The 12,566-nt window shown below is 45.4% G+C and overlaps 1 protein-coding gene across 3 annotated transcripts in view; it reads right to left on the bottom strand.

Annotated features, from left to right (window-relative positions):
- Positions 1-393: 393 nt before the first annotated feature.
- Positions 394-12,566, bottom strand: part of LOC138665095 (bactericidal permeability-increasing protein-like) — a 134,624-nt gene continuing 122,451 nt past the window's right edge. For 2 of the 3 annotated variants that reach the window (XM_069752270.1, XM_069752268.1), the window contains one exon: positions 394-784. In XM_069752270.1, the coding sequence (XP_069608371.1) occupies positions 746-784 (39 nt within the window). In that variant the 3' untranslated portion in view covers positions 394-745. The remainder of the gene's footprint in view (positions 785-12,566) is intronic. The other variant, XM_069752271.1, reaches the window with a different exon arrangement.

The raw sequence follows: 12,566 nt of genomic DNA, 5'->3' as shown, positions 1-12,566 counted from the left end.
CACATCTGGGGATCTCCAAATGTGACATTTCGTCCGCTAATGATTCCAGCCAATTTTGCATTCAAAAAGTCAAATGCTGCTTCTTCCCTTCTGAGCCCTGCTGTGCGCCCAAACAGTAGTTTTCACCCACATATGATCTATAGGCGTACTCATGAGAAATTTCACAACACATTTTGGGGACCATTTTCTCCTGTTACACTTGTCACAATAAAATAAATTGTGTTTAAATTAAAATTTTATGAGAAAAAGTTAAATGTTGATTTTTCCCTTCCACGTTGCAAAAATTTCTGTGAAGATAGATTTTATTATACATTTTTAAGAATAACAAATGAGTAAATAAGCTCACATGTAATGCAATAATACTAATTATTAAAAATCCTTTTATATAAATAGTTTTGATTTTGAAAAAAACACCTTTATTGACATATTACAAATCAATCTGCGTCCATCATCACTACAATAATCAAGTTCACTATATCATTAGGCATGATAGTCAAGGAGAGGTTCGAATATTGTAAAAAAAGATGTATTGTTGACAACAATGTCATCCTTATTGAAAGAAGAAAAGTCACAAAATGCAGGAAAAAATATAAAAAAGCAACAATTCTCCAATGTATCATTTCATCAAGAAATATAGTATTATGATACAGTCATGCCGCAACCCAGGGTCCATTTTATTCTCTGTTCAATTGCTACTTTTCTGAAGTCTGCTGTGTCTTTATTGACAAACTTCTTTGCTGATGATTTATCCATATTTGACATCTGCTCCAAGGAGAAAGTAATGCTAGAATAAAAATAAATATATAGAAATATTAATATTTTAGGCTATCTGATGACTTATTGAGTCTACTGCAGTTTTGGCTATCACAATGTATGTGCTACTTGCCATGCATACACATGTATTGCATAATATTGGCAATTTTATGATGAAGCTCAGTGGTTTTAAAGAGAACCTGTGATCAATTATAGACATTTTAGACTAAAGGTATGCCCATATTGGCACCATTAAACTGATTTAATACATATATTGAGTGAAGAAATATGCAGCCTGGTGGTTTTATAATCATCATTAGAGGTTTTGGTTTCTGTGCATTGGGGCGGGTCTGTGGAGCAGAACTGTGGGTAGGGTCTTCAGCTCTGCCACAGGCCCTCAGCTGTCTCTGGTGTCTTTATCATCTTCCTTATTTAAATTTTGCACCATCTTAGATGCAGGTGGCGCTTGCGCAGATTTATCTCCCGGCAGTCTTCAGTAAAATGGTGCCATCTTGAGTAAAAAATGGTGTCAGTAACAGTGCATGCGCAGATTGAGAGTTAGGGTAGTCATTGAGCTGAGATCTTAATGTGTACATGCGGCGGCTCCGGCGCCATTTTCCTGAAGACCGTCAGAGGCCAGTCTGCACATGCGTCATTATCGGTGCCATATTACTATGTCACGGATCCCAACAATATGTCAGGGATCCTGGGGAGGATATCTTTATCGTCTCCACTACTCACACCAATTTGTCTCGAACCGGGGTTGTTTGGTTGCCCCCTGGCCCCTTCTGAAGGGGATTTATCTATATCCCACTTCCCAGTTCCATTTTGGAACCGGCAGCCCTCTGTCGCCCTCCTTACCCTCAGGTCAGATTAGGTTACTCAGGTCACCTAGGGTAATTAGTCGCCAGAGAGGCTGCCTGCTATGTACTGGCTATTGGGCTCACTGCAGCGAGGGCGATTTAACTACTCCCACTCAGGCGGGAACAATAATTAACAATGCCGCAGTCGCTACAAAGCTTCCCAAATGCACAGAACAAAGTATGCTGCCACCAGCTCTGATTCCACAAGGGTTAACGGGTCTGGAGCCAACCCAAATCAGAAGCGTAATTCACTTCAGAGGAAGCGACAGTTCTTGTATAGAGCATGAAGAGACAAGCTAGTAATTTTATATTTTACTCCATAAAAAGGTAGGCAGTATTTACAAAGTAGTAAAAAGTTATTATAAAGGAGACAATTCTTATGTACATTATTAGATTACAAAATAAAATAGGATTAACGTTGAAAAGAGAACACTTACAGGTCGTTATGTCATGATATCATCTTGGCTGGCTTGTGGCTTAAGAGGATAAACACATCCAGATGCATAGAACAGCTTTGCCGAGCTGTGGTTAGCTCGCTTCCTGGGCCAAGACTAACACCCAATTCAGCAGGGGTAAAGATATGTCCTCTTGTCGTGACATCACTAAGTGGGCTGAGTAATAATATGCACTGCTTTTCCAACTATTTAGGTTTCTTGAGCCCCAGACAAAGACATTCCTGGGAGGAGGGAGAGGCTGCTGCACCTTGGTCTCCCATTTCACTATATAGCAGGGGAGAGGGAGGGTAAGTGGCTTTATAGGATTGGTCGCCTGCAGTTTAAAAGCCACATCCTGCTCACACATTAGTATCAAGTTGCACAGTGTCTCTGCCATAGGGCTTTGTTTGTGGTACGAGGGAATGCAGAGGAGGGGAGAAAAGGGGGGTCGAAGCAGCAGTGTGTGTCTGACATGGTACTTTCTAAAACTAATCTCACATTATGACATTTCTTACATTATTGTGACACCCACTGTAAGATCAATCTGCACGAACGCTGCCCTTGGCTAAGTTAGTACTGTCACAAAATTTAAATAAGGAAGAAGATAAAGACACCAGAGGCAGCGGAGAGGCTGAGGCCGAAGTTCCTACCAACAGACCCACCACAATGCACGGAGCCCAAAATTTCTAATGATGATTTTAAAACAAACAGGCTGCAGATTTCTTCACTCTATGTACAGTATGTATTAAATCAGTGTAACAGTGCCAATATGGGCATACATATGAATACAGGATGAATAACATGTTGACAGTGAACTCAATAGCCAGTTCATTGCCAATTCAGGTTGTCAAGCCTTGTAACACTTCTCAGAGCTCGGCGCTGTAAAATACCCTGCACTTATGTGAACATCAAAAGATAAGAACAGATTTCATCTTATTGCCCCAAACAATGAAAGTTCCTATTCACCGACTACACGATTAATAATAATTAATACACAGTATACATGTACATTGTAATATTTTTCATTATACAATAAATAAACCTTCTTTGCTGAAACAATAAAATCTCAGTAGCTAGTGAAACATTTTCAGATTCTTGTCTCATACAATAGAAGTTACATGTTGTACACGGTTTTGTATTATGAAACTAAGCAGTTATACACTTAAATAAACATCTAACCAGTAGGGTTGAGCGACTTTTACTTTTTTAGGGTCGAGTTGGGTTTCGCAATACCCGACTACCTCAAAAGTCGAGTCGAGTGAAATCGGCAGATTATCGCGAAAAGTCGGGGATCGACCGAAACACGAAACCCAATGCAAGTCAATGGGGAAGCATAGTCAGCAGTGAGTGGAGGCCAGGAAAACACCTACAGTGCCCATTTTAATGGCAAAAACATCCATTTTTGTTACTGAAGCTTGTCAATCTTAATTTACCTTATAATAATAGTTAGGCATTGGAAATTGGGGGTCATTTGGCTAAAGTTGTGGGGGTAGGGATGGTTCAAGTATTTAGTGGGCCCAGGAAACGTGGACCACATCACGGCAGTGGAGCAGGGAGAGGTAAGTATTTCAACTTTGCAAGTGCTGTGATCCTGAGAAAGCAGGGGGGCCCACTCGTTGGCATTGGCACTTGCACAGGGCCCCTCAAAGTACGGCGGTGTGTTTGCACGGCGGGGGCGCCTCCCACCGGCAGCGACACTTTTGCGTACTATGATAGGCCCTGTGCCAGTGACGTCGCCAACGAGTATTCCCCCCCACCTGATGAAGGAACCTGCCCTTTCATCTGCACCTTACTCTTTGTCCCCGTGTAAGGTGGTATAGTATGCGGGAAGGGGAACCTGACTTTCAGCAGGGTCACATTCTGGCTGTGTAGCGTGCAAGGGGAATGTAGCGGTCTGGGTCAGTGTACCAGCAGACTCATCTACCACTGGCTGGGCAATGGGCAGGATGAGGAGGAAACACAGATATAGGCCCAAATAATAAAGTGGACTAAATGCAGTTCAAAATTGGTAACAGGACTAACCAGGCGGCATTTCTTTGTTCAGTGGAGGACAACTGTAATGACAGGCTGACACAGTGAGTAGGCCCAAATCAGTAAGTAGACTAAATGCAGTTCAAAATTGGTAACAGTAGTAAACAGGCGGCACTGTTTTGTTCAGTTGAGAACAGCAAGGAGCGGCAGACACCGTTAGTAGGGCCAACAAAACTAGTAGCACCAATGCATTTGTTCCATTTAACAACTATTTAACGAGAGCCTGAAGATCGAAGCTGAGGAAAGGCAACCTGGAGAACACCTTGGAGCGGCAGACACTGTTAGTAGGCCCCAACCAAACTAGTAGCCCCACTGCAGTTGTTCCATTTAACAACTATTTAACCAGAGCCTGAAGATCGAAGCTCAGGAAAGGCAACCTGGAGAACACCTTGGAGCGGCAGACACTGTTAGTAGGCCCCCACCAAACTAGTAGCCCCACTGCAGTTGTTCTATTTAACAACTATTTAACGAGAGCCTGAAGATCGAAGCTCAGGAAAGGCAACCTGGAGAACACCTTGGAGCGGCCGACACTGTTAGTAGGCCCCAACCAAACTAGTAGCCCCACTGCAGTTGTTCCATTTAACAACTATTTAACGAGAGCCTGAAGATCGAAGCTCAGGAAAGGCAACCTGGAGAACACCTTGGAGTGGCAGACACTGTTAGTAGGCCCCAACCAAACTAGTAGCCCCACTGCAGTTGTTCCATTTAACAACTATTTAACGAGAGCCTGAAGATCAAAGATCAGAAAAGGCAACCAGGAGAAAACCTTGGAGCGGCAGACACTGTTAGTAGGCCCCAACCAAACTAGTAGCAGCAATGCATTTGTTCCATTTAACAACTACTTAACGAGAGCCTGAAGATAGAAGCTAGGGAAAGGCAACCTGGAGAACACCTTGGAGCGGCAGACAACATCTCTAGAACCCAGACCCAACTTGTAGACCTAATGCAGTATTATATTAACAACTACTTAACGAGAGCTTGAAGATAGAAGCTAGGGAGAGGCAACCTGGAGAACACCTTGGAGCAGAAGACACAGTTTGTAGATCCCAACGAAACTTGTGGCCCCAATGCAGTTTTAAAATTCCGACAGGCTGAAAACCAGACAATTGCAGCTAATTTTTTTTAAAGAGGAGGACAGCTGCATTGAATGGTTTAAGTGAGATTTTCTCTCCTGACCCTATTAGGGCACAATAGGGATAGCAGGGTTAGCCGACGAGGAGCGGGGGCGCCACGGCGCAGGATAATAGGGTGCCAACCTCCGCTGGCAGGTAGGGAGCATTGAGAAAGTTTAGGGCGAGGCACTACCCGGCCTTTTCTGTAGTACGCTTGCATCCAATGGTGATGGTGTTGTCAAGTGCACATTTATGGTCTTACAATATATATTAATAAAGGATAAATTTTAGTGTATTTTTTCTTTTTGGGGGATTTTTTCTGTGAGTCTAATTGAATGGCGCAGACAGACACTGCTAGTAGGCCTTACACCACAAAGTTGGCTCGCTGCAGGTTTAAAAAAGGTTACATGGGTACACGGGCAGTATTGGTGTGGTCACCGGAGGACAATTGGTAGGATGGACCGCAGACAGACTTAGTAGGCCTAAAATAACAAAATAGGCTCAATGCAGCTTCGATTATGTAGCAGGGGTACACAGGCAGCATTGGTGTGGTCAGCGGAGGACAATTGGAAGGAGGGACCGCAGACAGACTTGTTAGGCCTAAAATAAAAAAAATAGGCTTAATGCAGTTAGAATTATGTTGCAGGGGTACACAGGCAGCATTGTTGTGGTCACCGGAGGACAATTGGTAGGATGGACCGCAGACAGACTTAGTAGGCCTAAAATAACAAAATAGGCTCAATGCAGCTTCGATTATGTAGCAGGGGTACACAGGCAGCATTGGTGTGGTCAGCGGGGGACAATTGGAAGGAGTGTCTGACACAGTTAGTACTCCCAAAAAATAAATAGATGTTAATGTTAAAAGGGTGGCATACTTAGGTACAGGGGTGGGCTCCTTTGCTGACTTTGTAATTTGGCGCAAAGTATTTACTGGTGTAAATGTAGGACAGGGCCCCTGAATATTTTAACTAGCATCATACATGTCAACAAATTGGTATTGTCAGTGCCAGGCATTGAAGGATTTCAGCGCATAGACTAAACAGTGGTGGAGCTGTGAGAGATAATTTTGCAAGTGGTAGAGCACTGTTTGAGCTGGGGGGATGACACTCACTCGTGGCCGGCAGTACAGGCCCAGGGCCCCTCATGTTACAACGGTGTGTCTGATGTTGGGTGCGCGCCACCACCGCCAGAGACACTTCATTGTACTATGAGGGACCCAGTGGCAGTGCCATCGACCAAAAGAGGGCACACCCACCTCTTCAGACAAACGGCACTCTCACGGGTGCTTGCGCCAAGTGGCGAGACCACGGCCCCGTGGGGAGAGTTAGCCCATTTAGGGAGGTGTAAACATGTCATATGCTGGACAAACAGCAGCTGCAAATTAAGAGACTGGAACAGTCAGTAAGACCAGTCCAAAAGCAAGACCTTTTTACAGGAAAGCTAGGTGTCAGCCGGGAAAGGTGGGGCAAAATAATTAGAAATCCATGAGTAGTTCATTTTAATGAAGGTTAGATCATCAACATTTTGAGTAGCCAGATGAGTCCTTTTTTCGGTCAGTATTGAACCAGCAGCACTGAATACTCTTTCTGATAGCACACTAGCTGCTGGGCAAGCAAGCTCCTGCAATGCATATTCGGCCAATTCAGGCCAGTTGTTTATTTTCGATGCCCAGTAATCAAATGGGAATGACGGTTGAGGGAGAACATCGATAAGGGATGAAAAATAGTTAGTAACCATACTGGACAAATGTTGTCTCCTGTCACTTTGAATTGATGCTGCAGTTCCTGTCCTGTCTGCGGTCATTGCGAAATCACTCCACAACCTGGTCAGAAAACCCCTCTGTCCAACTCCACTTCTGATTTGTGCACCTCTAACACCTCTGCCCTGTAGCCCCCTGTAGCTTTTGTGAGAACCATCACCGGTGCTGTGTGCTGGGAGTGCCTGAATCAAACGGTCTACCAGAGTTGCTTGTTTGGTTGCCAATATTTGTTCAAGGTTCTCATGTGGCATGATATGTTACAATTTGCCTTTATAGCGAGGATCAAGGAGGCAGGCCAACCAGTAATCGTCATTGGTCATCATTTTTATAATGCGTGGGTCCCTTTTGAGGATGCGCAAGGCATAATCCGCCATGTGGGCCAATGTTCCAGTTGTCAAATCAGTCCTTGTGCTGGGTTGAGGAACACTTTCAGGCAAATCAACGTCACTTGTCTCCCTCAAAAACCCTGAACCCGGCCTTGCAACGCCACCAGTTTCTATTGCCCCCTGAGAAGCTTCCTCATCCAAAAAATACTCATCCACATCATCCTACTCATCCTCCTCCTCTTCGCCTGCCACCTCGTCCTGTAGACTTCCCTGACCAGACAATGGCTGACTGTCATCAAGGCTTCCCTCGTCCTCGGCTGCAGATGCCTGCTCTTTTATGTGCGTCAAACTTTGCATCAGCAGACGCATTAGGGGGATGCTCATGCTTATTATGGCGTTGTCTGCACTAACCAGCCGTGTGCATTCCTCAAAACACTGAAGGACTTCACACAGGTCTTGTAGCTTCGACCACTGCACACCTGACAACTCCATGTCTGCCATCCAACTGCCTACCCGTGTATGTGTATCCTCCCAAAAATACATAACAGCACGCCTCTGTTCGCACAGTCTCTGAAGCATGTGCAGTGTGGAGTTCCACCTTGTTGCAACGTCGATGATTAGGCGATGCTGGGGAAGGTTCAAAGACCGCTGATGGTTCTGCATACGGCTGGAGTGTACGGGCGAACGGCGGATGTGCGAGCAAAGTCTATGCACTTTGAGGAGCAGGTCGAGTAACCCCGGATAACTTTTCAAGAAGCACTGCACCACCAGGTTTAAGGTGTGAGCCAGGCAAGGAATGTGTTTCAGTTGTGAAAGGGCTATGGCAGCCATAAAATTCCTTCCGTTATCACTCACTACCTTGCCTGCCTCAAGATGTACAGTGCCCAGCCATGACTGAGTTTCTTGCTGCAAGAACTCGGACCGAACTTCCGAAGTGTGTCTGTTGTCGCCCAAACACTTCATTGCCAAACAGCCTGCTGACGCTTGCCACTAGCTGTTCCATAATGGGACACCTCGTGTGCAACAGTGGCAGCTGCGGACGGAGTGGTCGTGCGACTGCGGTCTGTGGACAAGCTCTCGCTTCTGCTGGAGGACGAGGAGGAGGGGGCGCGAACGCCTACAGCCAACTGTTTCCTAGACCATGGGCTAGGCAGAACTGTCCCAATATTGCTGTCCCCTGTGGACCCTGCATCCGCAACATTAACCCAGTGTGCCATGATGGAGACGTAACGCCCCTGGCCATGCCTACTGGTCCATGCATCTGCTGTGAGGTGCACCTTTCTACTCACAGATTGCCTGAGTGTATGGACGATGTGGTCTTTTACATGCTGGTGGAGGGCTGGGATGGCTTTTCTCGAAAAGAAGTGTCGACTAGGTAGCTCATAGCGTGGTACAGCGTAGTCCATCAGGGCTTTGAAAGCTTCGCTTTCAACTAACCGGTAGGGCATCATCTCTAACGAGATTAGTCTAGCAATGTGGGCGTTCAAATCCTGTCTACGCAGATGCGAGCATGAGTACTTCCTTTTCCTAACGAGAGTCTCATGTAGGGTGAGCTGGACTGGAGAGCTGCATATGGTGGAACTAGCGGGGGTGCCGGTGGACATGGCAGACTGAGAGAGGGTTGGTGATGGTATTCTTGCTGTTGCCCTACATACAGTGTTTCCTACCACGAACCTGGTGATTCCCTGACTGCTTTGGCCTTGCGACGAAACCTCCACATTTACTGCAGGTGGTGTGGTAAACGGTGGGCTTACAGTGAGGGAAGGAATGTAGCATTGCTGACTAGCTTCATTGTGAGAGGGTGCTACAACGTTAAGGGACGTTAGGTAGTTAGTCCAGGCTTGCAAGTGCATGGTGGTTAAATGTCTACGCATGCAACTTGTATTTAGATTTTTAACATTCTGACCTCTGCTGAAGGTCCTTTAGCATTTTTTACAGATGACTTTGCACTGATCATTTGGATCTTGCTTAAAAAAATGCCAGGCTGCACTCTTCCTACTATCGAATACCTTTTCAGGCATTGCACACTGAGCTACTTTAACCGAATTGCCACACTGTCCTACAACTGGTTTTGGTTTTGTCACACGTTTTTGGCCAGATACGGGCCTGCCAGATGGAACCTGTTATGATGTTGATGCCTGCTGAGGCTCCTCCTCCTCTGCTTCAGAGCTACTGCCGCCTGCACCCTGTTCCCCCTGTTCCCCCAATGGCTGCCAATCGGGGTCAACAACTGGGTCATCTATGACCTCCTCTTCTATGTCCTGTGCACCTTCCTCTGTGTCACCGTGTAAGCCAGTGCTATAGCGTTCGTGACGGGGCTCCATAGTCTCATCAGGGTCAGATTCTGGATCAGTACACTGCGAAGGCAGTGTTCTGATCTGAGTCAAAGGAACAGCATAATAATCTGGCTGTGGCTGTGCATCTGTGCACTCCATGTCCGATTCATCTTGTAATGGGTATGGCCTGGTAACTATTTCCCTTTCTAACCCAGGAACGGTATGTGTAAAGAACTCCATGGAGTAACCCGTTATGTCGCCTGACGCATCCTTCTCTGTTGTTCTGGGTGAAGAAGACAAGGAAGCGACTTGTCCCTGACCGGGAACATCCACTGACGACGCACTGCTTTTACATTTTGCACTTTCCAAAAAGGAGGCAAAAGAGCTAGAGGCAGAGTCAGCAAGGAAAGCCAAAACTTGTTCCTGCTGCTCTGACTTTAAAAGCGGTTTATCTAGTCCCAGAAAAGGGAGTGTTCGAGGCCTTGTGTAGCCAGACGATGACGCTGGCTCAACAACTCGAGACTTAGGTGCTATATTGCTTTTCCCACGACCACCTGATGCTCCACCACTACTACCATCATTACCAGCTGGCAATGACCGCCCACGGCCACGACCTCTTCCACCAGACTTCCTCATTCTTAGAAAAATGTAAAGAAACAAACAAACAAACGGTATTTGGTACTGTAAAAACAATTTCAAGGTGTACGCAAACTTGTGGTGAATTCAAATCTCCCTTTATAGGTGGGTGAGACTGCAGGGAAAATCAGGCCCACTGTATAACAGTACACAGCTTAAGTGGCAGACAGATATGCCACTAACAGGACTGATAGAGATGCACACACTGCCAATAAAAATCTCCCCCTTTTTAATTTTTCTGGGAGAATAGTGAATAAATCAGGCCCACTGTAATACAGTATATTTTCTGTGGCAGAAAATGACAGACAGATGCCACAGACAGGACTGGCACAGATGCAGATTTGCCAATCTTAATCTCCCACTTTTTTATTTTTTCTGGGAGAATAGTGAATAAATCAGGCCCACTGTAATACAGTATATTTTCTGTGGCAGAAAATGACAGACAGATACCACAGACAGGACTGGCACAGATGCAGATTTGCCAATCTTAATCTCCCACTTTTTTATTTTTTCTGGGAGAATAGTAAATAAATCAGGCCCACTGTAATACAGTATATTTTCTGTGGCAGAAAATGACAGACAGATACCACAGACAGGACTGGCACAGATGCAGATTTGCCAATCTTAATCTCCCACTTTTTTATTTTTTCTGGGAGAATAGTGAATAAATCAGGCCCACTGTAATACAGTATATTTTCTGTGGCAGAAAATGACAGACAGATGCCACAGACAGGACTGGCACAGATGCAGATTTGTCAATCTTAATCTCCCACTTTTTTATTTTTTCTGGGAGAATAGTGAATAAATCAGGCCCACTGTAATACAGTATATTTTCTGTGTCAGAAAATGACAGACAGATGCCACAGACAGGAATGGCACAGATGCAGATTTGCCAATCTTGATCTCCCACTTTTTTATTTTTTCTGGGAGAATAGAGAATAATAAATAATAATAATTTTTATTTATATAGCGCCAACAAATTCCGCAGCACTTTACAATTAAGCGGGGACATGTACAGACAATAAATTCAGTACAAGTTAAGACAATTTAAACAGTGACATTAGGGGTGAGGTCCCTGCTCGCAAGCTTACAATCTACAAGGAAATGGGGGGACACAATAGGTGAAAAGTGCTTGTTATTTCAGGTCTGGCAATTATAATAAATAGGGATTTTCATATAAAGCTGCATGATCCGGTCATCAGCCCGTGTGTTTAAGTGCAATAGTCAAGTATCAAGTGCAGTTATCATGTGCATGGAGGGTGTGGAGACAGATGAATAGTAGGGAGCAGATTCACATGCAGATAATATTTGGAAGGAGGGAACAGGACAAAGTTAGTTTACAGAGTAGTTTATTTGGTAGGCTTGTTTGAAGAGATGGGTTTTTAAAGCGCGCTTGAATAGGTCGGGGCTAGGTATCAGTCTGATCGTCTGGGGAAGTGCATTCCAGAGAGATGGCGCAGCACGAGAGAAGTCTTGAAGACGGAGGTGCGAGGTTCGGATAACGGGGGATGTTAGTCTTAGGTCATTTGTAGAACGGAGGGCACGTGTAGGGCGATAGACGGAGATGAGAGAGGAGATATAAGGCGGTGCAGAACTGTGGAGAGCTTTGTGGGTGAGAGAGATGAGTTTATACTGGACCCTGTAGTGAATGGGTAGCCAGTGTAATGACTGGCACAAGATGGAGGCATCAGTGAAGTGCCTGGACAGAAATATGACCCTGGCTGCCGCATTTAAGATGGATTGGAGAGGAGAAAGTTTGGAAAGAGGGAGACCGATCAGAAGAGAGTTGCAGTAGTCCAGACGGGAATGAATGAGAGCAACAGTAAGAGTCTTAGCAGTTTCAAAGGTGAGAAAAGGTCGGATTCTGGAGATGTTTTTAAGATGCAGGTGACAGGAGCGAGTGAGTGATCGGATATAGGGAGTAAAGGAAAGTTCGGTGTCGAATATCACCCCAAGACAGCGGGAATGCTGCTTGGGAGTTATGGTTGAACCCTCCAGGGTTATTTCGATGTTGGGTAGAGTGAGGTTAGTAGAAGGGAGAAACACAAGTAGTTCAGTTTTGGAGAGATTTAGTTTCAGATAGAGGGAGGACATGATGTTAGAGACAGCAGACAGACAATCCTTGGTATTTTGAATTAGGGTAGGGGTGATGTCGGGGGAAGAAGTGTATAATTGGGTGTCATCAGCATAGAGATGGTACTGGAACCCAAATCTGCTGATTGTTTGTCCAATAGGGGCAGTGTATAGAGAGAAGTGGAGGGGTCCCAGGACTGAGCCCTGCGGAACCCCGATAGTAAGGGGACGAGGAGAGGAAGAGGAGCCGGCGAAAGATACAGTGAAGGAGCGGTCAGAGAGGTAGGAGGAGAACCAGGAGAG

The sequence above is a fragment of the Ranitomeya imitator genome, chromosome 2, assembly GCF_032444005.1.
Source record: "Ranitomeya imitator isolate aRanImi1 chromosome 2, aRanImi1.pri, whole genome shotgun sequence".
NCBI lineage: Eukaryota > Metazoa > Chordata > Amphibia > Anura > Dendrobatidae > Ranitomeya > Ranitomeya imitator.
Note: the sequence above shows the minus strand (reverse complement) of the source record. Positions and strands in the feature narration are given on the sequence as shown.